This window comes from Citrus clementina, unplaced genomic scaffold (assembly GCF_000493195.1).
Source record: "Citrus clementina cultivar Clemenules unplaced genomic scaffold, Citrus_clementina_v1.0 scaffold_1, whole genome shotgun sequence".
NCBI classification, from domain to species: Eukaryota; Viridiplantae; Streptophyta; class Magnoliopsida; order Sapindales; family Rutaceae; genus Citrus; species Citrus x clementina.
This window is the reverse complement of record NW_006263303.1, coordinates 28,682,920-28,709,393: the sequence shown is the minus strand read 5'-3', so window position 1 is coordinate 28,709,393 and position 26,474 is coordinate 28,682,920. Positions and strand designations below refer to the sequence as shown.

The 26,474-nt window shown below is 36.5% G+C and overlaps 4 protein-coding genes across 6 annotated transcripts; 3 read left to right on the top strand and 1 right to left on the bottom strand.

The window, feature by feature from the left end:
• Window positions 1-1,656: 1,656 nt before the first annotated feature.
• On the top strand, window positions 1,657-13,257 carry LOC18054308 (dicer-like protein 4). Of its 2 annotated transcripts, XM_024177497.1 has the most exons (25): window positions 1,657-2,126; window positions 2,818-2,995; window positions 3,167-3,277; window positions 3,692-3,832; window positions 3,938-4,010; window positions 4,189-4,253; window positions 4,944-5,087; window positions 5,174-5,302; window positions 5,534-5,669; window positions 5,905-6,001; window positions 6,203-6,395; window positions 7,014-7,174; window positions 7,264-7,470; window positions 7,588-7,853; window positions 7,931-8,205; window positions 8,277-8,701; window positions 8,916-9,016; window positions 9,251-9,456; window positions 9,828-10,037; window positions 10,600-11,058; window positions 11,203-11,475; window positions 11,559-11,891; window positions 12,199-12,526; window positions 12,601-12,715; window positions 12,832-13,257. In XM_024177497.1, the coding sequence occupies exons 1-25, from the start codon at window positions 1,945-1,947 to the stop codon at window positions 12,977-12,979; spliced, it is 4,956 nt and encodes a 1,651-aa protein (XP_024033265.1). In that variant the 5' UTR covers window positions 1,657-1,944; the 3' UTR covers window positions 12,980-13,257. The 2 variants fall into 2 exon arrangements, with proteins under 2 accessions (XP_024033265.1, XP_024033266.1); XM_024177498.1 differs by lacking the exon at window positions 3,692-3,832.
• Window positions 13,258-14,069: 812 nt separating this feature from the next.
• On the top strand, window positions 14,070-19,978 carry LOC18054306 (DNA replication licensing factor MCM5). The gene is made up of 19 exons (XM_006453619.2): window positions 14,070-14,423; window positions 14,724-14,852; window positions 14,953-15,132; window positions 15,209-15,307; window positions 15,407-15,543; window positions 15,628-15,733; window positions 15,898-16,032; window positions 16,107-16,184; window positions 16,400-16,504; window positions 16,630-16,721; window positions 16,809-16,941; window positions 17,030-17,125; window positions 17,405-17,496; window positions 17,594-17,684; window positions 18,143-18,252; window positions 18,510-18,639; window positions 18,733-18,834; window positions 19,276-19,759; window positions 19,945-19,978. The coding sequence occupies exons 1-18, from the start codon at window positions 14,142-14,144 to the stop codon at window positions 19,357-19,359; spliced, it is 2,181 nt and encodes a 726-aa protein (XP_006453682.1). The 5' UTR covers window positions 14,070-14,141; the 3' UTR covers window positions 19,360-19,759; window positions 19,945-19,978.
• Window positions 19,979-20,050: 72 nt separating this feature from the next.
• On the top strand, window positions 20,051-23,106 carry LOC18054305. 2 transcript variants are annotated; one of them, XM_024177641.1, is made up of 8 exons: window positions 20,051-20,267; window positions 20,388-20,496; window positions 20,679-20,799; window positions 21,047-21,098; window positions 21,194-21,340; window positions 21,427-21,538; window positions 21,823-21,949; window positions 22,409-23,106. In XM_024177641.1, exons 1-8 carry the CDS (start codon window positions 20,076-20,078, stop codon window positions 22,863-22,865), a joined length of 1,317 nt encoding a protein of 438 aa, XP_024033409.1. In that variant the 5' UTR covers window positions 20,051-20,075; the 3' UTR covers window positions 22,866-23,106. The 2 variants fall into 2 exon arrangements, with proteins under 2 accessions (XP_024033409.1, XP_006453681.1); XM_006453618.2 differs by having other exon boundaries at window positions 20,679-20,826.
• Window positions 23,107-23,209: 103 nt separating this feature from the next.
• Window positions 23,210-26,093, bottom strand: LOC18054304 (DNA damage-binding protein cmr1). The gene is made up of 5 exons (XM_006453616.2): window positions 25,922-26,093; window positions 24,808-25,567; window positions 24,242-24,648; window positions 23,735-23,833; window positions 23,210-23,615 (listed from the first exon to the last, which is right to left on the bottom strand). The coding sequence occupies exons 1-5, from the start codon at window positions 26,050-26,052 to the stop codon at window positions 23,402-23,404; spliced, it is 1,611 nt and encodes a 536-aa protein (XP_006453679.1). The 5' UTR covers window positions 26,053-26,093; the 3' UTR covers window positions 23,210-23,401.
• Window positions 26,094-26,474: the final 381 nt, after the last annotated feature.

Genomic DNA, 26,474 nt, shown 5'->3' with positions numbered 1-26,474 from the left:
ATTGTTTGTGGTCTACCCCTCAGTTCAGATGGATCATCAATGCTGTATGATTTATCCAGTACGCACATACATCTCCTGAGACTTTGCCATTAATTATTTTTACACATTGTGAGTTCTCCTAATAAATGTTTCGAGATGTTCTCTTTTAGACATGTTTCAAAATATGAGATTTCATTATGATATTTTTACTGAATGTGTGGATAATTAGTAGGTATGTCAAATGATACGTCGGACCCGAGTTTTCAAGTAGCTTTATCTATATCTATATATACCTAAACGTTAAGATTAGGTATGCTAAATAAATAAATAAATAAATTACATGTGCTACATCCCTTTTAACATGAGTCAAATTTAAATCCTAAACCTCAAGATTAATTGTTATTATTATTATTTTTTACTAAATTGTAAGTTATTAGACAAAAGTAGTTAAAATAGTTGAGATCTTTTTCCTATCTAAAGTATCATTGTCTTTAGTATTCGGAGAACCTTAAATGATTAAAAGTGTACTTTTAATACGAGAGTATACTTGTATGTGCTGCGATTAATGCTTCATGGAGCCAATTAATGAAGCATGACAACCTTAAAAATGTAAACCATGCTAATTACTAACATAGTAGAATAAACATTAATTTCCACAACTTATTTCAATTTTTAATATTTGTAATGATACTTTCAGTATCAAAATTATAAAAATTTAATTTATGTAAAATTATTAGATAAATTAGTTTATGAATTTACAGAGATTAGATTATTTAGACTTAGAAATTAGTCATCAACAGATACCAGTACAGATTAGCAAAATTGAAAATGAAAGTGGGACAAAGCAAGAAAAGAAGGGCCTGAGAAGGGAGTGGGCTGGCCCCATTCATACTTTATCTATAATCTAAAACACCAAGCCAACACATTAGAAGAAGAAGAAGAAAGACATGGAAATTGGAAAGCACAAGCAGAACAAGTCAAGAGCTGTGAAGGTGGACTCAGATGAATGTATCTATTTGCATGTTCCATAGAGCATGTCTTTGATATCTACATGTCCTAAAGCATTTGTCGATGGTCACCAACACATACATATTCCAATAGAACCCCGATTCCTCACGTGTTACATTACAATACACGAGCGAGTGTATCCGCAAATATTAAAAATATAGTTGGTATTTCAACCTGCATTTTTTGCTGTTTTATAATTATAAATAGAATAAAACATATCACTTGATTTGATTTAACATTTTTATTTTTAAGAATATATTAATATATTGGCCTGTGCTATGTTACGTTAAACGTAACGTATACACACTCATAGCAACAGCAACAGGATGTGATCTATTACTGTTGTTGTGAATATGTGTACATTATGTTTAACGTAACGTAGTGTGATCCTAATATATTTTAGTGGACTCCAATCAAACTCTTTCATTAAATTCTTCTCCACAAGGCATTTCCAAATTCAGTAAAAACTAATTATTCTTTTATTTTAATACAAAAAGAAAAATATCATTAAAAAATAATACCAAATGCACCATTAGTGATAATATAGAGGGAGAGAGATTTAAGTGGCAATAGTTAATTAAATAAATTTATTTAAATAAAAAAAAAACAATTGACTTACGTTGAGAGACTGCTTGACTAAATTAAATACAAAAATTTGGCTGACAGAGTCAGACTAGGCATTAAGACAAGGAAATCTCTGAACGGAGGGACCCACACCCTGCAAATTCTTCACCACCAAGTTAACTTTAGCATTTTTTGCATCAAATTCCTTTCCAATGTCCATAATCTTCACTTGATTAGATTCTTACAACACCGAACCAAAGGCAAAACAAATTGTAATCACTGTCTTCACATTTCTGGGCAGTGTTCTGGAAAACGCAATGACCAGTTTCCAACAAGACTGAACTAAAGACAGAGGCCGAGAGAGGGGATATTTATATTAACGTATGCCTGGCCATGCCGGACGGTGAGTCAACGGTGGAGGGGAGTCAACCCTCCGGTGGTGGCACCAAAATCTGCGCTGCTACTTCAGCAGTGGTAGAGGAGTGTTCTGTGGCAGTTTCAGGGGTTGGTTTTGGGGCAGAATCAAGCGTAGGAGCTCAAAAGACTGACAAAGATCCGAAACAGATTGCTAGAAAGTATGCCATTTTGTGGTTTTATTCCGTGGGCTGGTTCTGTTTTTGTTGTTTTTGGTTAGTTTTTGTTTGGTTGCTCAGAAAAGTCGAGGAAAATACAAGTGGTTATTATTATTTTCTTGACAATGTTCTGCACTTTTTACATTATTTGGGACCAAGTAGATGCTTTTACTACTTTCTTCGGTGGGTTTGTTCTTCTTTGTTGTTCTGATTAGTTTTTGTTTGGCTTGTGAGAAAAGTGGAGGGAAACATAAGAAAAAAATGAAGTCGTGTTGTTTTATGGAGATTATGCGGGATCAAGGAGTTGCTTTACTACTGTTGCTCAGTGGGTTTATTCTCTTCTTGTTATTTTGATTAGATTCTGTTTGGTTGGTGAGGGAAGTGGAGGAAAACAAAGAAAAAATGGATTTTTTAAAAAATTTTTTTGACAATGTTGTTTTGATTTTAGAGATTATCAGAAATCAATTTGTTGCTTTTGCTAGATTTATGTCAGTTTGGTCTGCTTCTGTTCTTTGGTCATCTTTTGCTTATTTGGGAAGAAAATTGGGGAAAACACAAGGAAAGCAGGCTTAATAGTTTTTCATCTTTCTTCTTTATTTAAAACATGAATTTTCTTTAGGAGTTATTTTCTTATGAGCTTTGGGGTGAATGTGGCTTACTTCTGTTTTGTTTTCTTTTTCCTCTTTCTTCTCAGGTATCAATTGGAGCTATGCAAGAAAGCAATGGAAGAGAACATAATTGTATATTTGGGAACAGGATGTGGCAAGACACATATTGCTGTGCTTCTCATATATGAGCTCGCACACTTGATACGTAAACCCCAGAAGAGCATATGTATCTTTCTTGCTCCAACTGTTGCTCTTGTCCAACAGGTGAGCATCTTCCTCTTATATACTTTGTACTTCCTCATTCAATTTTGTGTAACGTTTAGATGCTGAACATAACAAAAAATTTAAGCTGAAGAGTAAAACACTATTGGATATCTATCTTAGTATTTATGTTACCATAGGTTAAAAAATGTTGAATTCTGTTGTTGATTGTAGCAAGCCAAGGTTATAGAAGAATCTATTGGCTTCAAGGTCAGGACTTTCTGTGGGGGTTCAAAGCGCTTGAAGAGCCATTGTGACTGGGAAAAAGAACTCGACCAATATGAGGTAATAATGTTATCTAGTGGGGTAAATATTTATGTCCCTTTTGCTTTACTGGTCCTTGAATTCGTCGGTCTTTTGTAGGTCATCTTATTCTCACATAAACTAGCTGCTCGACCTTTTATTATTCTTATACATGTTTGAACTTCAAACATTGATATGCAATAATGTTTGATCTGTTAGAGAGTCTTTCCCATTAAGTTCACCAGATGAAATACATCCCAATTTGCAAGGTTTTGTTAAATCCAGACATCATTTTTCCCTGCAATTCTTTAGTAAGAAAAGCTGCAGTTAACTTCTTCTTTTAGAGCCTCACAGTGTTGGTTCTCCATCACAGGCTCACAGCGTTGGTTTTCCATCACAGGCTCACAGCTGCATTGTCCTTGACTAATTTTAGTTTATGCTGACTGGTTCCCGCAGGTTCTTGTTATGATCCCTCAAATACTACTTTATTGTTTATATCACCGGTTTATCAAGATGGAGCTAATTGCTCTTTTGATCTTCGATGAGTGTCATCATGCTCAAGTCAAGAGCAATCATCCTTATGCAAAAATCATGAAAGTAATGGTCTCATAGCTATGCTTTACTTTCATATGCACAAATTTACGGGCACTTCTCTGCAGTTGGTGTACTTTAATCTCTTGACCATTATCTTGATCTGTGTAGGATTTCTATAAACCTGATATTATGAAAGTTCCTCGTATATTTGGCATGACTGCATCTCCTGTCGTGGGGAAAGGTAATGCAGCTCCATTTTGCAAGGACTATAACTCTTCCGTATATTTGGTGTATTTCTTGTTAATTCCTGATCAGTCAAGAACTTGAATTTCTACTTTTCAGTCAACTATTAGATGGAACTTTGAGAGACGTAGAGTGGGTTTGGATCAGATACTTATTGCAATATTCTACTCTTTCAGGTGCATCAACTCAAGCAAATTTACCAAAAAGCATTAACAGTCTTGAAAATTTACTTGATGCTAAGGTGAGTTACAGAGTTATTCAATCTGAGATGTAAAGCTGGTTTTTGAAATACTTATACTTTTTCCTTTTCCTCTTTTAAGTAATTATTTTTAAAAATAATGTTTTTAAACTCAGTGTAGTCAAGTTCAATTGTAGACATACATGAACTGCACTTTGAGATCTAAACTTTATAATATATATATATGTGGTTATATTCTCTCACTCTACTGGCTTCTTAGTGGGTGAGATGCATGCAAAAGATTTATCGTTTACTCATTAACGAACTGTGTGAAAGAAAGAGTGAGTTTCCACCTATGTTAGATTCACATGTTGCTTGGATAGCAATGTAAAATGCCGTATCTGAAAGTTTGAATGAGTGGCTCTATAACTTTTGAAATGCTCATGAAGATTGTTACCCTAGTGAACTAGATTGATGTAAGAGCCTTTTAGGTTTCCCCAAAAGATCTTGATGATTGCTTTGCTTCCCATATTCTTCATGGAATTGAAGTAATGTAAATAAATTTTATCTTCATATGATAATCTTTTCAGATGAGGCATGTTCACAGTGAAGTTTTGAGTTTGGATCCATAATTTCTTTCTATCTTCGGTGCAACATAGTTCAGTTTCTGTTGTAGCTGTTCATATGGTTATACTAGTATGGCTGTTTAAGAATCTGTTTCTGATCACTGAATGCTTTATTCTCTTCTTGTAGGTCTATTCAGTTGAAGATGCGGAAGATCTGGAAAGTTTTGTGTCATCTCCTGTAGTTAGAGTATATCATTATGGTCCTGTTATAAACGACACTTCTAGCTCCTATGTGACTTGTAGTGAGCAACTTGCAGAGATAAAACGTGAGGTATATTCTTACAGCCAGTGATTTTGTTATACACTTTGTGTGGAAACAAACTTATTCCTGTTTATATTGCTTTGTTATAAAAGCAGTACATATCAGCACTTAGTAGGAAGCTGCATGATCATCAAAGTCTTCGCAACACAACGAAGCAGCTCAACCGATTGCATGATAGTATGAAATTTTGTTTGGAAAATCTTGGAGTCTGTGGAGCTCTGCATGTAAGCATTTTGTGGCACCAAATTAGATATGTTATAATTATTTTGGGTTTTCTCTTGTTCATTTTGAGCAAACAAATACTCGTTGTAATGAACATTGCCTCGTAGTTTCGAAATATATTATTTTGACAACAGTAAGCAAAGTTACAAGATTTGTCACATAACTGCTCGTTCTTCTGTTGGAGGTTGAAAGCATGCTCTTTAATGTAACCATTTTCTTTCCTCATTTTGAAGGCTAGTTACATTCTTTTGAGTGGCGACGAGACGATGAGGAATGAGTTAATAGAAGCAGAAGGAAATACCATTGATGACTCTTTATGTAGATTTGCATCCCAGGCTTCTGAGGTCTTTGCTGCTATTTGCAGAAGAGGTACTATTATTTGTTTTCAAATTTTTTTATTTAAGCTTCAACTGTCTTCTACCTGATAGCTCCATCCGTATAATTCTTAATTTTATGCTCGCTTTAAAGCCTGTGTAGATCACAACTATCAACTGAGTGTCTATATATACATGTTCCCAATAACTTTATTGGATGTTCAAAAGCGTATGATATTCGAGGAGCTTTCATGGTGTAATTAGTTAAGTAACTTTTGCTATTCATGTAGATGGCATTGCTTCTGATCTGTCTTGTATAGAAGTCTTAAAGGAGCCATTTTTCTCAAAAAAGCTTTTGCGTCTCATTGGAATTCTTTCCACCTTCAGGTTGGTACTTCAGTGCTTAAAGCACCTTTATTATATTTTATATCATGCCTCTTGGGGGTTCAGCAACAATAGATTTGTCACTAAATGCTCAACCTGTACCAAATCATGTCTGCTGTGAAGGGAATATATGTCAAATGATCTTTCTATATAGCTCAGACATTTCTTATGACGAAACACTTTGTTTTTAATCTTTTTTTTCAGGTTGCAACAACATATGAAGTGTATAGTTTTTGTAAATAGGATAGTTACAGCAAGAGCCTTGTCTTATATACTACAGAACCTTAAGTTTCTGGCTTCTTGGAGGTGTCATTTCCTAGTTGGAGTAAATGCTGGACTGAAGAGTATGTCACGGAATGCCATGAAAAGCATCCTTGAGAAGTTCCGCTCTGGAGAGGTAATGCTTCACATTATTACAAGGTCTTAGCATGGGTCTTCTAATTACGGGATGTTGAAGTCTTTGAGCTGTAATTCTTCTTTTCTTTTGTTGGCTGAATATTATACGGGATCCTTGTGACAAAATTTATGGCTGAAATGTGTCAGAAATCTAGAAGTATTTATAGAAGTATGTATTGAATGCATGAATAAGTGGTAGTCTATGGCACACCAAGTTTGGACTTGACGTACTTGCCTATTTTATACATGTGCCCTTTTGAGCTGTTGGCCAAAAGGACTGTATTTCAAACTTGTTTGATGGTATTTTGATATCCATGTGGTCCTTCTATAAAATAGATGATAGAACCACCATATTATCTACAGCTTTGAATTAATTTATTTGTAATTAAACGTCATGTAATGAAGAAGACAAATATTTGGATTGAACCAATTTCTATGTTTATGTTGGAGAATCATTACATTCTATGATCTGTACTATTTTGTATAGTCTGTCTTGGGGCTCTGTACGGTATCTTTGTGAGTAATCTAATGTAGTTTAAAAGACATATTGAGAAGGTAATGATTATTAAATAAAAACACATATTCAGTTATTAATACAAATAGTTTGCTGATTGGGCAGTTGAATCTTCTGGTTGCTACAAAAGTTGGTGAAGAAGGACTTGATATTCAGACATGTTGTCTTGTTATACGGTTTGATCTTCCGGAAACTGTTGCTAGCTTTATACAGTCCAGAGGTCGTGCTCGAATGCCTCAATCTGAATATGCATTTCTAGTGGACAGGTAATCTCTTAGAGCACATGATTCATGTAAGTTCAGTCATCCATTTCCTTTTACATTCTTTCAACCAGAATTTCATCTTCATATCGCAGTGGCAACCAGAGGGAGCTGGATCTTATAAAAAATTTTAGCAAAGAAGAGGATAGAATGAACAGGGAAATCATGGACAGAACATCTAGTGATGCTTTTACTTGTTCAGAGGAAAGAATATATAAAGTTGATTCATCTGGTGCTTGCATTAGTGCTGGATATGGCGTCTCTTTACTCCACCGTTATTGTTCAAAACTTCCGCATGATGAGTATGCGCCTATTTTCGCATTTGATTGCCATCTTTGCATCAAAATCTTTTTTACAGCTATGTTGGATTTTTTCAATTTGCATAAATTTTGTTGAGATGTGTTGATCTAATTTTGCAGGTTTTTTAACCCCAAGCCAAAATTTTATTATTTTGATGATTTAGGGGGAACTATCTGTCACATAATTTTGCCTGCTAATGCTCCAATACATCAAATTGTTGGTACACCACAATCTTCAATGGAAGCAGCTAAGAAAGATGCTTGCCTGAAAGCAATTGAAGACTTGCATAAACTGGGTGCCTTAAATGACTATCTTCTGCCACAAGAAGACAATGCAACTGAGGATGAACCAATGCTGTTCTCTTCTGATTCTGACAGCTATGAAGGTCAAGACAAAAAAGCTCACTATATAGATACCCTTTGGCCTTTTTGCATCAATCATTTTGAATTTGTTTATTGGCAGGTGAGGGTTCACGAGGAGAACTACATGAGATGCTAGTTCCTGCTGTACTTAGACAATCATGGACCAAGTCACAGTACCCTGTCCGTCTTAATTTTTACTTTATGCAATTTATTCCTGATCCTGCGGATAGGATCTATAGAGAGTTTGGTCTTTTTGTCAAGTCACTTCTCCCCGGAGAGGCTGAGCATCTAAAAGTTGATCTTCACCTTGCTCGTGGTAGATCTGTGATGACAAAGCTTGTCCCATCAGGAGTTGCGGAATTTACAAAAGATGAGGTAACAATAATTTTTTAAATAAAATTTGACTCTGAACTTTTATCAGGTGTTGATTGTTTATATCTATTCAGATTATGCAGGCTCAACAATTCCAAGAAATGTTCTTAAAAGTCATCCTTGACAGATCAGAATTCAATTCTGAATTTGTTCCCTTAGGAAAAGATGATTATTGTGAATCTAGCTCCTCAACTTTCTACTTGTTGCTTCCAGTCATTTTTCACAAAAATTCCGTAGACTGGAAGATCATCAGAAGATGTTTATCATCTCCAGTTTTCGGGACTCCAGGAGGTTCTGTAGACAGAAAAAGTTTGCCTTCTCATGGGCCATTGCAACTTCATAATGGTTGGAGCAGTGAAAGTGATGTTGAGAATAGCTTAGTGTATGCCACACACAAGAAGTGGTTTTACTTTGTTACAAACATTGTTTTTGAAAAGAATGGCTACAGCCCATATAAAGATTCGGATTCTTTAAGCCATGTGGATCACTTAATTAGCAGGTAAGCCTTTCTACTATTTACTTCTTGACTGTAACATTTTTTTCCCTTTATTGATAAGAAACTGAGTAGTATTAATGATAAAGAATCATTGCAATTGACTGTAATAATTGTAATCATTATTATTTCTTCTTGAAAGCTTCTGTATTTCACTAAAATTCTTTCCATAAATAATTATTATTTATTGAATATTTTTTTATTCAATGTTGCAAAACAGTTATGGCATTCACCTTAAACATCCTAAACAACCTCTTTTGCGTGCAAAACCGCTTTTTCGCTTACGCAACTTGCTACATAACAGAAAGCTGGAGGACTCAGGTATTTATTTCCTCCCATTTGATTTGCTTTAGCTTTTCTTTTCCTTTCATTTCATTGGTATATTATGTTGGATTGAAATTGCAATGTCTGCTAGACAATTTGACCTCAAACCAAATAGGATGTTTGAGGTGGTTAATCAGTGCTGTTCATACATCATGCAATCATCACTCACAGTGAGAAAGTAAACTATCTGAATTATTCACAGAGTGTTTCCCTAACGATACTGTTGAACAGAATCACATGAACTAGATGAGTACTTTGACGATTTGCCTCCTGAGCTTTGTCAATTAAAGATAATCGGCTTCTCTAAAGATATTGGGAGTTCACTATCTTTGTTGCCGTCAATCATGCACCGACTGGAAAACTTGCTTGTGGCCATAGAACTGAAGCACTTACTATCTGCCTCTTTCCCTGAGGGAGCTGAAGTTAGTGCTGAGATGGTAAGCCCTCATTACAATATTTTTTGCCTCTCCAGTATTGGCTTCATTGAGCCTCTGAAAATATATATACACACATACATACGTACGTACGTACATACATACATACATACATATATATATATATATATATATTAAATGTCAACTTATACACCCCCTTCATACACCACCACCCTTCCACCTCCGCACCACGCTCTTTTTTCCCAAAAAAATAAAATGTATATATATATATATTAAATGTGAACTTGTAAACCCCCTTCACACACCACCAACGCCGCCACCCTTCCACCTCTGCACCATGCTCTTTTTTCCTGAAAAAAATAAAATGTAGAGATCAACCTTGTCTGAAACTAATGAATGTGGCTGCATTTTAGCTTCTGAAGGCACTCACCACAGAGAAGTGCCAGGAGCGCTTTTCCCTTGAAAGGCTTGAAATACTTGGTGATGCATTCCTCAAATATGCTGTTGGGCGACACCTTTTTCTTTTGCACGATACTGTTGATGAGGGAGAGCTCACTCGAAGGCGCTCAAATGCTGTAAACAATTCCAATTTGCTCAAGCTAGCAGCTAGGAACAATTTACAGGTAGAATTAAATTGTAGGATTTGATCTTTATCTAGTAATTGTGGTTTTATCTACAGTTTTCTAACTTTGATGCAATAGTGTAGCATGTTCTTTTTCCAACTTTTAACTTGATACAACATAATTATTCTACATTAATTTTCTTAATTGCTATGGCTATCTTAACAATACTTTTAGATGGAACATGCTTCTGAGGGTACCTTTGACACCAAAGCACATGATAAAGTACCCAGGTCCTGATAATTGGTGTTGGACGTGCCTGTAACTCTGAATTGTGTTATGAGTTAAAATATGATTATGGGACAATGTACTCTTATCTCTATGTTTGGATCATAATAAAAAGCCAAGTCAGCCTATGTTTGCATCCAGATAACAAACCTGTTGATTGAACTCAACCATGCATGTAGGAGACATGATGGAGTTTGAATATTTTTATTGGAGAATGTGCTAGAATTCTATAGTTATTCAGCATTGAATTGAACACTTCGACTAGGAACTAATACTCGGTATCCCGTATGCAATTTTGTTTTGAATTATGTGTAATTGATGTAAGGTTCTATTTCAGGTTTACATACGTGATCAACCATTTGATCCCTGCCAATTCTTTGCTTTGGGCCGTCGTTGCCCTAGAATATGTAGCAAGGAAACAGAAAGAACTATTCATTCTCAATATGATGGTCGTGCTCCAGATGACCTAAATGCTGAAGTCAGATGTAGTAAAGGTCACCACTGGTTACATAAGAAAACTATAGCTGATGTGGTTGAAGCCCTTGTCGGAGCATTTATTGATGATAGTGGCTTCAAAGCTGCTACTGCATTTCTTAAATGGATTGGCATACAAGTGGAATTTGAAGCTTCACAAGTTACTAATATATGCATATCGAGCAAGAGCTTCTTGCCACTGAGTGCTTCCTTGGATATGGCCACCCTTGAAATTTTGTTAGGGCATCAATTTCTCCATAGAGGTTTGCTCTTGCAGGCTTTTGTGCATCCGTCTTTCAACAGGCTTGGAGGCTGCTATCAGGTATATATATATATATATATATTTTTTTTTTTTTTTCACTTCTCCCTTTCAAGAATTTGCCTTGAATGCTTTCTCAACTTAAATTTAATTTTCTTGCCAGCGGCTGTTGATTGATGCATTTGATATTTTAATGGTCTTTGCCAGAGATTGGAATTCCTAGGAGATGCTGTGCTGGATTACTTGATCACTTCATATCTATATTCAGTCTATCCAAAGTTAAAGCCTGGTCAGTTGACAGATTTGAGGTCAATGTTAGTGAATAATCAAGCCTTTGCCAATGTTGCAGTTGATCAATCCTTCTACAAATTTCTTATCTTTGATTCCAATGTCCTATCTGAGACTATAAACAATTATGTGGACTATATGATAACACCTTCATCAACAAGGGAAGTGAAAGAAGGGCCAAGATGTCCAAAGGTTGAATGTAAAATTTTGCCGTAGTTTTCCTTTCTGTTTCACATTTATAATTGGTTCTAAATTCAGTTCATCTATTGATCCAGGTTCTTGGTGACTTGGTAGAGTCTTCTTTGGGAGCCATCCTGCTTGATTCGGGGTTTAATTTGAATACTGTGTGGAAAATAATGTTATCCTTTTTGGATCCAATCTTGAAATTTTCAAACTTGCAGCTTAATCCAATTAGGGAGCTACTGGAACTTTGCAACTCTTATGACTTGGATTTGCAGTTTCCTAGCTTAAAGAAGGGTGGAAAATTTTTAGCTGAAGCGAAAGTAGCTGTGAAAGATAAAGATGTTTTTATATCTGCTTGTGCAACAAACCTGAGCAGAAAAGAAGCTATTAGGATTGCTTCGCAACAATTATTCTCGAAGTTGAAGGTAAAAATTATATGCTGATATTGATCTTTTATTATATTCTGTTTCACGCCGTGATATTGCAGCATATTTGTGTGCTTCCTGCCAAAGTAAAATCATCAACATTGCAGTTTGATAATATGCCTGTATTTCAGTATTTTGACTCCAGCAATGGTTGTTTATGCCTGTTAGCTTAACCAGTCAGGCTGCGAGACACACATTTGTATCTTTTTTATTAGCCATTGACTTTCTTTGCTAACACATTGTGCCACATAACAATCCTGTTTTCTCATGTATTATTTTTTGAAGCTCATTGACTTTGTATTTGCAGGCTGCAGGCTATGTGCCGAAGACTAAATCACTGGAGAGTATTTTGAAGTCCAGCCCCAAGTCGGAAGCCAGACTGATTGGATATGATGAAACACCTATAAATGTAGTTGCTGCAGATGACAATGTGTTTGAAAAGTTGAAGATCAGTGAACCTCAAGGCGGTAATTATAACTCTACCATGTATTCTGATAGTGTGGTGGCTAGTTCTTCTCCAAGCATTACACCACTCAATATACGCTCATCATTCCCCTCTAAAGATGTAAGAGTACAGCCAAGTGAGATCATTGCAGGTTCTAGTTGTGACATTGGGTCTCCAAGTCTGACCACAGGTATGCGTGGTAAAATCAAATTCTAGGTAACTATGCAGCAATTATCACACTTTCTGACTCGAAAGATTTTTCAGGCGGGTTGCAGAATAGATCAGCAAGATCACGCTTGTATGAACTTTGTGCTGCTAATTGTTGGAAACCTCCGACTTTTGATTGTTGTAAAGAGGAAGGTCTCAGCCATTTGAAATTGTAAGTCCATTATCTGTGGCCAGAAAAAAAAAAAAAAGGCCATTCATTTTAATTAGAAGAACTATTTGATCAGAACTAAAACTTGAACCAAATTCCAAAACTCAAATCTTTTGCAGGTTCACTTTCAGAGTTATAGTGGAAATAGAAGCCCCTGAAAAAATTATAGAGTGCATTGGGGAACCTCAGGCAAAAAAGAAAGGTGCAGCTGAACATGCAGCAGAAGGGATGCTCTGGTGTTTGGAACGTGAAGGTTACTTGTACTAGAAGAATCAGCCTGCATATAACTGTTTACCAGCATAGGACTTATAGATGTATTATTGTGATTGTATTGATATAGCTATAGATGAAAGTTGCTATAGTTTCTTACTCCAGGGAAGTCGTTGGCTTTTGTCGAGTATATGTAAAGCCGGTAGCTACTAGCTGTCATGTTACATCTATTGAATCCAAGGTATAAATAGAGCCTACTGGGGGCACCTAACCAACCATATGCACGGAACGTTATATCCGAAGTTGACTGCTTAATATAAGAGGCTGTTTGTTAATGTCTGAAGTCATACTTTTTTTTAAATATGTTTGTTTGTTTTTTGAAATTTATGTCTAATTTTCAGATATTTATGTCTGATTTTCAGATATTTATATCTGAATAGAAAAAAGTCTGAATAATAAGTAAATATTATATTCTGAAAATATCTTTGTAAAATAATTTATTTTTTAAATTATAAAATTTAATTTTTTTATTTAATTTATAAGGACATAAATGTTAAATAATCAAGTTTAAGATGTTTTTTATTGTAAAAACAAACAAGATGTCACTTATATTCAGATATTTAAAAAAAAATAAACATGTTATTTAGATTTTCGTAATCAGACCATTTAGACTTTAGAAAAATTCAGATCCATTTAGATTTTAAACAAAAAAAACAAACGTTACCTAAGTATCGACTCTGCCACTTGTTTTTAGATATAATGATGAGAATGTTTCATATTTGTTCCATGCAATGAATGGTGTTTTTGTGGACAAATTTTTGGAGGGTTGGCTCATCTTTTGATGTTCATTCACCATACACTTACAGTTTGCACCACTTTGAATAGAGTTTGATGTTCAAGATCAAGAGTTACAGTACGGTAATTCTTTTGTTACTTTGTTGCACAAGCAACTACGGAAATTGTTTATTGGATAAATTTATCAATTTATCAAATTTGTTTAACGAATGTTAATGGAAATTGCATATTGGACCCAAAGCCCACATGCCTCAAGCCACGTCACCGTCATCCTCCCGCCAAATAATTCCCGCCAAAAACAAGTTGACACTGCATGCGCGCGCCATTTTTGAAGGAGAGAGAAAGAGAAAGAGAAGAGCGATCGCTGTTCGTGCAGAGATTGAAATAAAGAACGAAAGACAGAGAAAGGAAGCCGGCTAAAACAATGTCGGGTTGGGACGAAGGCGCAGTGTATTACAGCGACCAGGCGCAGTTTCCCGATGATGCGGTGGGGGCGACGGCGGATGCAAATCACCGCCGCCACACGACCCTGATCAAGTTCAAGGAGTTTATTAGAAACTTCGAGAGAGATAAAAACGTGTTTCCTTACAGAGAAAGCCTCATCGAAAACCCTAAGTTTCTTTTGGTTCACCTGGAAGACCTCCTCGCCTTCGATGCCGATCTTCCCTCCCTCCTCCGCTCTTCCCCTGCCGATTTCCTCCCTTTGGTAATCCATTGATTTTCACTTTTCCTCTCATTTCACATTTTGATATATTATTTTGGTAATATAAAGAAAAAAAACAATTATGTTAGTCAGATCGATTCAAATTTCTAATTAAAAAAAAAACAGCCTAATTCAAAATTAGTTGTACTAATTAAATTTGTGCGAAAATTTTTCTTTTTTAATATGATCCGGGAAGAGTGAACGCACCAAATTTGAATATTTTGTTATGTATTTTGTAATTGTTGGAATATTGGGTGATTAAACTTGTGTTTTATTTTTCTTTTTTCCCCTTTCTTTTTTAAGTTTGAGACAGCGGCGGCAGAGGTTTTGGCGAGTTTGAAGATGAAGGTGGACAACGAGGAACCAAAGACTGAGGAGGTGCAGATTTTGCTAACTTCAAAGGAAGATTCTATGTCAATGCGGTCAATTGGGGTTAGTGGGTTTGGATTCCTTTTCTATGCTTGATTGACTAAAGAATGGAGGACATGATGTTTTATTATGTTACTTAAAAAGAAAAAAAATTGATGATCAGGCTCAATTTATTTCAAAACTGGTGAAGATATCTGGGATTACAATAGCTGCTTCCAGGGTTAAGGCAAAGGCAACTTATGTACATCTATCATGCAAGAATTGTAAAAGTACTTTGGATGTTCCCTGTCGTCCAGGCCTTGGTGGGGCAATTGTCCCTCGATCATGTGGCCATATACCTCAGGTGAGTATCTTACCTTTTGTTTTAATTCATGTTTTGTGGAATCTTGATTAATAAAGAGTGATGGTTCCTTTTGTAGGCTGGAGAAGAACCCTGCCCCATTGATCCTTGGATTATTGTTCCTGATAAGAGTCAATATGTTGATCAGCAAACTCTCAAGCTGCAGGAGAATCCGGAGGTAATGATCTTCACTTAATGGATGATGAGTACTGCAAATAGAATATTTTGATTTTTTTTTCCTTTTCTTGATGGATGTCTGTTTCTTTGGGTTTCTAAGGATGTGCCCACCGGGGAGCTTCCTAGAAACATGCTTCTCTCGGTTGATCGCCATCTTGTTCAGACAATTGTACCTGGAACACGATTGACAATAATGGGAATTTATAGTATTTTTCAATCTGCAAATTCACCAGCCTCGTAAGTATCATTACACTGTGACAGATGAAGTTTAACACCTCTACCAGTATGCCATTACTAATCATTTTGTCTGATTGTTTTTAGTCATAAAGGAGCAGTTGCCGTTAGACAGCCTTATATTCGGGTTGTGGGTTTGGAAGAAACCAATGAGGCTAGCTCACGAGGTGCTGCTGCATTCACTCAGGAAGAGGTATGTTGTTTAAAGGTGTATCATCTTTGCATGGCTGCACCTCTTTGCTATTGTGTACCGTGTATGGTAGGATTATGACATAGAGCACATTAAGGATAAGATGGCACCTTTTGGAGATTCCATTTTGCCATTAGGCAGTATCTTATACAATGGCATTTTTGCAGATAGAAAAATTCAAAAAATTTGCATCACAACCAGATGCATACAAAACTGTATGCTCAAAGATTGCTCCTTCCATTTTTGGTCATGATGACGTTAAAAAAGCTGTTGCTTGCCTTCTGTTTGGAGGTTCCAGGAAGGTATATCTAGAACTTTATTGTTTTGGTATCATCTAGTTTATTTATTGATACCATAACCAAATTTCATTATGCAGAATTTGCCAGATGGAGTGAAGTTACGAGGTGATGTCAATGTGTTACTTCTGGGGGACCCATCTACTGCTAAATCTCAGGTTATTTTTACATTTCTTGCTCAGTTTGTGATGTGAGAGTTGCTTCAAAGTCATAATGTTGCTTAGTTTGAGCTCCGTGTTCCTGCTCCTGTCGAAAGTTTCTGGGCTTGCATGCAAGTCATTTTGTCTAGCTTGCTTAATCTTAATTTAGGGTAGTTCATGCTCCTTCTTTCAATTCCTTGGAAGAGAACTGATTGTATAAGTACCTTTAAAAGTTTCTTAAGTTTGTCGAGAAGACAGCGCCTATTGCAGTTTATACTTCTGGGAAAGGCTCATCAGCTGCGGGTCTTACAGCTTCAGTGATTCGAGATGGAAGCTCTGTGAGTTCTTGATCTTATTGTGTTTCAGAACAAATAATATTGTTTTCCTTGCTATTGCGAAATATGTTCAATAAAATAATGAAATTTAGAATGTTTCTGACACTAATCTATCAATCCCGATTCAGCGTGAATTTTATCTTGAAGGAGGAGCCATGGTTTTGGCAGATGGAGGTGTTGTCTGTATTGATGAGTTTGACAAAATGAGACCAGAGGATAGGTAACTAAAATTGGCTTCAGAAGTCGATTGCTAGATCATTTATCTCTTAGTTACAGGCCTTAAGTCTTCGCATTTTTTATTACTTAGGGTTGCTATTCATGAAGCAATGGAGCAGCAGACAATATCCATTGCTAAAGCTGGAATAACAACTGTTCTCAATTCAAGAACCTCAGTGCTTGCTGCTGCTAACCCACCCTCAGGACGTTATGATGATCTCAAGGTCTATACTATGTTACATTTTAACTGGGGCCATGTCTTATGTCCCCTGATTTCTGGCTAAGCAACTAACAAAGTATTCCTCATTCCAGTCTGCACAGGATAATATTGATTTGCAGACAACAATTCTGTCAAGATTTGATTTAATCTTCATAGTCAAGGATATCAGGATGTACAATCAGGATAAGGTAATAAAAAGTTTTTGCTCAGAAAAGGTTTTCAGATCAAGATTTTGATTTTGCCCTTCTAGCAATCACAATGCTTTTATTTTGCTTCATTTGCATTTGAAGGCATACATAGTGATGGATAATTGATGGAATATTAAACTATTTGTATTGCTCCAACTTTTTGAAACCAAAAAGCAATTTTTCTGTACTTCTATCAGAAGCCTACTTCATTACTGTATACTACTATGGCCGTCACGTGTCCTTAATTTAGTTGATAAAGTTAAAATTTTCCTTTTGCAGCTTATTGCTAGCCACATCATAAAAATTCATGCATCTGCAGATGCAGTCTCTGCTGACAGCAAAGTTTCTAAAGAGGAGAATTGGCTGAAGAGGTATATATCTTCAGAAAACTTGGCCATACATTCTGTACGATGCTCCTTTGTCAATATTGATGAAATGCTAAACTGTTTTGAGTCACAACGTGGACAGGTATATACAATATTGTAGACTTGAATGTCACCCCCGTCTGTCAGAGTCTGCCTCAGCTAAGCTTCGAGATCAGTATGTCCAAATTCGGAAGGTGGGTATCCTTAATCGCAATTATTACTCATCTCTCAAATAAGTAGCTATATATTTGGAGTGTTAGCTGAAAGGTACGAACCAGTTTAAGCACATCAGTCCTTGAAAATGTTCTGGGAGCTTTTGGGAAAAGAATGTGTTTTGTAATCAGATATTATTCTTATTCTTACTGTACTTTGGATACAGAAGCAGAAGTTCCAAACTTTTTATCCTTCACACTACCCTGCCATCTCCCTACATTCTTTCATGCATATGTTCTGGGAGACTCAAGAATTACCATAAATTATTGCATTTCCAGTAGGAACCTGGGTTGGTGGTTTGATGATCGTTAAAAATGATTTGATTGCAATAACATGAAGAATTTCTCTGCAAATTATTTAATTACAATGTTTCGATAATGTATAGTGATATTTCCTTATCTACTCATTAATACTAGCTTATCGTCATGTGCTCTTGTAGGACATGAGGCGGCAGGCAAATGAAACTGGAGAGGCTGCTCCTATACCCATTACTGTAAGACAGCTGGAAGCCATAGTAAGGTTAAGCGAGGCACTTGCAAAAATGAAACTGTAAGTACTATTTTTAAGCCTGAGATTATGAAATGATCTATGTCATTGTTGAGAATGGATTTTGATATGTTGTGTTTTGTATAAAATTTGAACTGGTTGCTTAATTTGCATAATTTTCAGTTGATAATAAATTGTTCAGACCACATTCAAGAATAGTGAGAACCTATAACTAGAACACACACACACTGTGTGTGTTCTGTTTTGCGTTTAGTAACTCTACATTTAACGTACCGCCCTTTCATGAACCATGATAATAGGTCCCATGTTGCCACTGAGAATGAAGTTAATGAAGCCGTAAGACTTTTTACTGTTTCCACCATGGATGCAGCGCGGTCTGGTATAAACCAGCAAGTGAATCTTACTGCCGAGATGGCCCATGAGATAAAGGTTTGACTTGGGTAGCATGGTTCTGATTCCTTTTGCCTTTCCCAAGATCCCACACACGCTAATCTTTACTCATGTATTTGTCCCATTAAACAGCAAGCAGAAACCCAGATAAAGAGGAGAATACCCATTGGGAACCAAATATCGGAGAGAAGGTTGATTGATGATCTCACTAGAATGGGGATGAATGAATCAATTGTAAGTATTTGTTTTAAAAAGTCACGCCATTGAATATTTTCATTGGAGTATAGGCAGATTATGATTTTTAAGTTGTACCCATAACTATATAATGCTAAAGGCCTACAGGCAGGACCTTTTCTAAATAAATAAAAAATAAAAACTTTTGAAAGCCTGGATTTAAAATGAATTTTCATGCACTTTCATTCCAAAAAAAAAATTACAGATGAATAATGTTGAGTGATTTCATTAACACAAGTGGCACTAAAACTGCAACTCAAGATAAATATTTGTTGGGTAATGAATCAAGACTGAATTGTTAAGTTTTAGTGCGAATTTTTTTATAGTTTCAGGTGAAAGCAACCATGTTTGATGTACTTGCTTATATCTCTGGACTCTTATTATATAATAGTTTTGTATAGTTTATGGTTTCGCTGATATTTGCTTTGCTAAATATTGCAGATTAGAAGAGCGCTTATTATTATGCATCAGAGAGATGAAGTTGAATACAAACGAGAAAGACGTGTTATATTGAGGAAAGTGTAATCCACTACTTGTTTGTCGGCAAAATCACGGGGGCAGCTCAAATGAATCAAAAAATTGTGACTCCCATTTTTATGGCAATTAAAAAGCTCTAGTTGTAATCAGCGTACCATAGCCAGCAGTAGTAGTACTGTTGTAGTAGTACCACCCCTTTTTTTTATTTTCTTTTTTTTTCTCCCGCTGAAACGAAAGGAGCATTAGTAGTAGTAGTAGTAGTAGTAGTATAATACTTGAAAGGCAGAAGATTATTTTTGTGCCAAAAATTTCAATTTCAGTTGGTTCATTTTGTTTTGTATATGAAGCTTGCGGACGGCAATTGTACTTTACTACCCGCAATTCTTAAAACCACAGGACCCAACCGTTATGGTGAAGGAGTGATGTAACATTACGAACGCTAAATAATGTACGTATACTTACTACTAGTGAAAAGTAAGAAAGGCAAGTAAAATTAATTATACGATACAAACACACAAATGAGATTGAATAATATTGGATATGAACAAGAGTTGTTTTCTTTAACTGCAAAAAAATAGCCCCCGCAATTGAAGGCACATTATCTAAAGCGTTCAATTCATTTTGACATTTCAGCTCTCCAGACCAACGCAGGCAGATATTATTATACAACTGCAGTCTGCAGATGGAGGTATCCATTCCTGTCCCCCGAATCCAACTTAACTAATCATATCATCATTCATCAAACACGAAAGGAAGCGGGCGGCATGAGTTTTATTATTAGAAGTGATTGGATTTGGAGGTGTCCCGGGGCGGTGGGTCAGACTCACAGAGGTAGAGGAAGCGCTTCCCGAGTTTGTCCCTCTTCTTCTCTCGCCCAATCCCAGAGTCGTCCTCTCAGGTACGCAGTGCTTGGTGCTGGTTTTGCTGGCCTCTCCGTGGTCTGGCATTTGTTGAAGGTAAAATTAATTACTCTGCGCTGTTGCTGATGTTGCTGTTGTAATGTTTAATTAATAACTATTGTACTGTACTTACTGTTTACTGCTATCCATGTTATCGTGTGTGTGCGCGTGCCGCAGCACAGTCCGAAAGAGTTGAATCTAAGCATTGACTTGTATGATGAGGTTGGCATTGGGGGCGGTGCATCTGGAGTTTCAGGAGGCCTCCTTCACCCTTACTCCCCTAAAGGTTTCCTTCCATCATTTTCATATCTTTACTTTAACTTGGCCGCATGCTGTTGCTAGCTAATCTTCCATTCTTCCTCTCTCTAACTGTAATAATAATGCCTTCTCTTCGCCTAACATGCCTTCTTTTTTTTTTCTCTATCTTTCTTTTTAAATGGGTTTACTTTTTGTTCTTGAATCTTGCAGTTAAGCTTCTTTGGCAGGGTGCTGAGTGTTGGAATGAGTGTTTAAAACTTTTAAGCATTGCAGAAACAGCAGCACTTGCTTTTGGAGAGCCAAACTCAGAAATTGGGGACCCTGCTCAAAAGTTTAGTAACTTTGTAGTCAGGAGAAGGTTTCCTTCCTTCCTTTTAATACAATATTTCCTTTTCGAACAAGTGTGGTAAATAAAGTCTTGTAGTTGCATCGCAGACATTTTTTAGAGCAAGTGATTCGTCCTGCTTGTATTTCAGCTGCTCTTTATGTCAAGTAGTGCTGATTTATCCTTTTTTTTTTTCTTATATTTCTCTGAATCAATTGGCTCATAAACACTGCCATGCTTATGTTCCTTCCAGGGGCATCTTGAGACCTGCAACGAATGTCAGGACCTTGGATGCACTGAATCATGTACTTACTTTTCACCTCCTCAATAGAAAGTGGATACTTTTTCATTGATACATCGTTTTCCCATAGTAATAGTGTTTCTGCCTTCGTGCAACTAGAATGCTCAGAATAGCCTTTCCAGTTGCAGAATAGAGACTATTGGTAGGGATACTGCCCAAGGTCTTGTCCCAGATATCTGTCTACCTCTGAACACAGCCTTTTATATGCCTGATGCTGTGACCGTGCATCCTCCACACTATCTTCAGGTACAAAGAATGAACTCGCTGATATTTATTACAATAATTTTTCTTTTCCTTTCATAAGTGTTCTTTGCTCCATGGTTATTAACTAGGGACTCTTCTTAGCATGTAAAAACCTAGTGAAGGAATTGTCGGCCTCTGGTTTTGGAGGGAAAGAGTTGTGTCTCCACCAAAAATCGATTACTAGTCTTCTTGAATTAGAAGGTAATTTCTCATTCTGTTGTTTCAGAGCCTTATTCTCTGCTGCATTACAATGCCAGACACTACAGTGAAGAGATGTTTTAGACTACAAGGTCCTGTCCGCCTAGTTTGTTTGTATAATCTGGTTTTACACTTGAAATTCTCATGCCAACTGAGAGAGTCTGGGAGAATATCTCACCTTAAACATGCTTAACTCATGCCCTATTTATCAGAGTTGTGAAGATTATGTATTCCTTGACTTCAGAATCTTTCTGTCATAGACTTGACTTGTGCTTTATGGTCTTTAGGGGAATACGATGCAGTAATCATATGTGTAGGTGCCAAAGCAGACATGCTTCCAGAACTCTCTGGGAAGCTTCCTTTGAGGACATGCCGAGGGGTGATTGCTCATATGCAACTGCCTGATTTTATAGGGTAAAAGCTATCATTTGCTTTCTATAAAATGTCAAGCCAGAGGATCTGCAGTTTGGCATTTTGAATTCCTTCCGTAAACAAATAATTCTTCTTTTATTCAAGGTTGCCAATGGATAGGGAAAATTCATTACTATGCAACTTACAAAATGCTATCTTTGTTTCTATAGGATGAGGGCCTTGAAATCCAGTTTTCTTTAAATATGAGAACCCATGAAAGATGCCCCAAGCTAATAACAAGATTTCAGATTCCAAACCATGATTCAAATGCAAATAAGCGCTAAGCAAAGCCATCCAATGCTTATCATCCATTTTCTGCTCTGTCTCTCTTCTTCCTTTTCGTTTTGGGGTACAATTACTAGTATGGAAATTTTTGTGGGGAATAATGGCTCAAATGTCCAGTTAATATCAAAATATTTTTCTCCATTTGTAAGACACTATATCTGGAATGCTGTATTTCAGGGAATATTATCCAGACCATGGCCCGTCCATACTGTCAGATGCATGGCTAGCCGTTCAGGGAAGTCGCAGTTTACTTATGGGCTCAACAAAGGAATGGAAATCCAGAAATTCATCACCAATTGTCTCAGCGGATGAAGCTTCAAAAGCCCTAGAAGAGCTTCTGCCAAAGGCATCTGCCATATATCCAGGCATGAAAAATTGGTCTTTCACTGGAGCTAGGGCTGGCTTGAGGGCATTGCCACCAATGACTCCCAACGGCTCACCTCCGCTGCTAGGTTGTGTTGATAATCTTGTAGGTACAACTCATGCATGTAAATACTGGTTATTTGGGGGACTTGGCTCTAGGGGTTTGTTATATCATGGTTGGTTTGGGAAATTGGTGGCACAGGCTGTGCTTGCCTGTAGTGAAAATATAATTCCATCTGAAGTAACTTCATGGAAGAATGTAAATACTTAATTAACTAACATACATTATTTGATCATAGATTTCGACTGTGTGTGTGAAAGGATGATAGGTTTAAGATGTATCAGCATTTAGGAGTAAGAGGTCAGCCAATTTCAAATAAGCCATGGTGTGGACTGAATCAATTATTTATCCAAAGAACCTTGACAGGACTAAAAATCAATCTAAACTCATGCTGGTTCAGTAAGTTTATTCCGAAGCCCCGATGTATGCAGTCATTGATAGTTATGTACGATATTTACCAGTGCATTTTTACATCGATACTGACATTTTCTTGTAATTGGAAAAACTTCTACCATATTCCATGGATCGAGATACTCAAATTTTATGGATCCCTGAACATGGGCAATGTAATCGTTGCGAATGATCCTTAACAACCACAGTATTCCAAAACTCTGGTACACCAGAATGACCCGTGATTCAGTTATCAAGTTACAAAAATCCTAAAAGCTATTAATTTCTTTGCAATTGGCTTGACAAAGGCAGCTACATGTCGTTTAACAACAATTACACAATTCTCCCGCAGATTCTTAATCTGATGTCCAAACATAAACCTGGCCACCACCTGTAGCTCCTGCTAGCGTCCCAACCTGATGAGGGTGAGCATGAAATCTGCAAGGAATTGCAGAGATATATGGGCTCTGCAAAGTTGCTACACTTCTTCTTTGAGCAGGAGAGATGACTTCAACTGTTCTTGTCATGTTGCCAATGAAAATGCATGAATCATCCCAACCCCATATTGCTCTGCTCCACCAAAAAATAGAAATTGGCCTTCAGCATATCGAGTGACTAAGAAAAATAACACATGCAGGGGATGCAGAAAATGTTTGCTGTAACCACACCATATCAATCACAAGGAATACCTGAAAGACGATATCCACCTTCCAGTTTGATTATTGTGGTGTATCATCGCAGTATTTTCAAAGTTGACCCCACTCCATATACCGATAGTATCATCAAAACTACATAATCAAATCAGAAACTGGTCCTCATACAAGAATTACATTAACAAATATTTTCTCAAGTTGCCTGTAACATAGAAGATGCTTTGACTTGGATAAACTTCTACTGTTATAAGAAGCATTAATACTGAGAAGTGATAAATAACACAGGATTTACGTAAGAAGGAATCACAATCAGTGATTAAATTGGATTAGAATAATAATGAGAAGTGATAAATAACACAGGATTTACGTAAGAAGGAAATCAAATTCAGTGATTAAATTGGATCAGAATACGATAGCTAATTCAAGTGGAGATATTGGTTTACAAATAACTAATAAAAATATCTCTGGAAAGGCTCTAACAACATTAACTCAAAAGCTAAAAATCAAGCAAATGCAGAATGAGGTCAAAGCAACATAACATACCTTGTCGTTGCAAGGGAGCTCCCAGAGGGTGAGAAGTAAGCAGAATGCACTGCCCTCTTATGACTCAACACCTTCGTAGGTTCTGGTTTATCTGTTGCCATACTTCTCAAATCCCAAATACAAGCAGTCCCATCCGTGGAACTAGTAGCCATGATATTGGGGTTTCGTGGATTAAAATCAATGGTGTTGATCCTGGCTTCGTGCAGAAGCCATTCAGTTGCGGATTTTCTACTTCTCACATCCCAGATATTCAATCCCCCTTGACCTTCACCGAAATATAAAGTGTTCACATTGTTTGGCTGTTGCGAAAGTGAAAATACAGCATACTCGCTGGAGTAAACTAGATCGAATACCTCCTTCTCAGCATCCATTAATCGAATTAAACCATCATAGCAACTGGTGAAGATCTACATTTTAATCACGACTAATGAAAATAAGTTAAGATTTCATGCAAATCAAACCATCAGAGCAACTGGTAAAGAGCTACATTTAATACATGTAATGAAAATTGGTTAAGATTTCATGCAAATAATTATAAAAGCCAAGAAATTCCAAACAAAAAGTACCTTAGACAAGCAATATTGTTGAGTTACAATCCCTGATATAGGACCTAAATGCGTGCGAAACAAATATATCCCATTGTCTTCATCTTGCTGAGAATCCAAATTCCAAAATGTAATATTTCCCAGCTTGCTTCCAGCCACAACCATTCTCACATCACTACAAGGAAGAAACTTCATCTGCGTTATTCTTCCTGGCATAATTCGCGCTATATTCTCTGGCTTCAGAGTTAATGATCCTATATCAACACAACTCCCAACTTCAATCTTCTCTGTTTTAACCACACCCTTAATTAAATCACAAGAACCCACACTCAAACCCTCATCTTTGCAAGTTTTAAATCCATTAAATTCGTCCTTAATTACAAAACCCAAGTTCTCGTCCTTACAAGCCCTAACTTCATCTTCTTTAACTGGAACTATAACCCCCACTTTAGGTTTCATCTCATAATCCAAACTTGCATTGAATTCTTCTTTAATTTCACCAAAATGGGGTTTCTTTGCAACACTCAAAAAGGCATCAACAAGTGATACAAAAGTCCCAGTTTCAACATAAGCGTTTTTAAAGCTCAGAGGACCTGTCATAGCAGAGGACTTCTTTGGACTAACAGATTTCGAGGTTTTAGGATCAGAAGCAACCGAATGATCACTCAAACCCTTCGAATCCGGCTGCATTCCTTGGGTTCTTAAAGAACGCCTGAGCACAATCGGGGTCTCGGGTTTATATTTCTTCTGTGGACTCACTTTATATGCCTTAATCTCAACCCTGCCATCAAACAAACATAAAATCACCTCAATACAAAAATAAATCTTCCAAGCAAAAAATGACTTTTCGCCCAAAAAGAAAAAACTTTTATCTATCTATTAATGCATTAAAAAATTAAGAAAAAAACTAGTAAAAGGAAATGAATAGCACAAATATTCAAATCATTCCCATTTACATCAATACACAAATAAAATATTATGAAATCTTCAAAAATAAACATGGGTTATTCATTTTACACATAAACTTTATATGGGTATATTTATACTGGATAAGCATAAATTACAAAAATAAAACTGGGTATTGCATTTCAAAACTCGCTTGCTCACAAACACAGAGAGAGAGAGAGACATATACCTTTGGCGTTTTGAAGCGGCTGAGAGATCGGAGGCCTTAGCGTGTACTTTGAGAGCCGCCAGCATCTCCTCGTTTCGCTTAATGTTTTCAAGTCGTTTTCGCTCATACTCTGTTAGTTTTTCAGGCGCCATTGGAACACGGATTCTTCAGAGAAAGAGAGAGAGAGATTATTTTGGAGGGGTTTTTTTTTTTTTCCTCGGCTTTAAGTTTTCGGATTATGAACTGAAGAGTCTTTACTAACGCCGCTGGGGACTGGGGCTGTATAAAAACAACATAATTGGCGGAGTGGGCGGGAAATTTTAATTGGCGGGAGAAAATGTTAAAGTGGCCACGTGGCACGTTGCAGGCCACTGTAATTATTATTAATGATTTATAATTAAAGAAAAAAGAAATTGTTCTCAAGTTTACTCATTTCCATTTTAGAAATACCTAATGGGATTCTTAATACAAATTTAAGTTATTTTGATCATCACCAATGATCCATTATTTTTAGTATTGTTATTTTTATTATGATTAGTGCAAAATTCAATTGCCAATTGCTACATAATCAGAA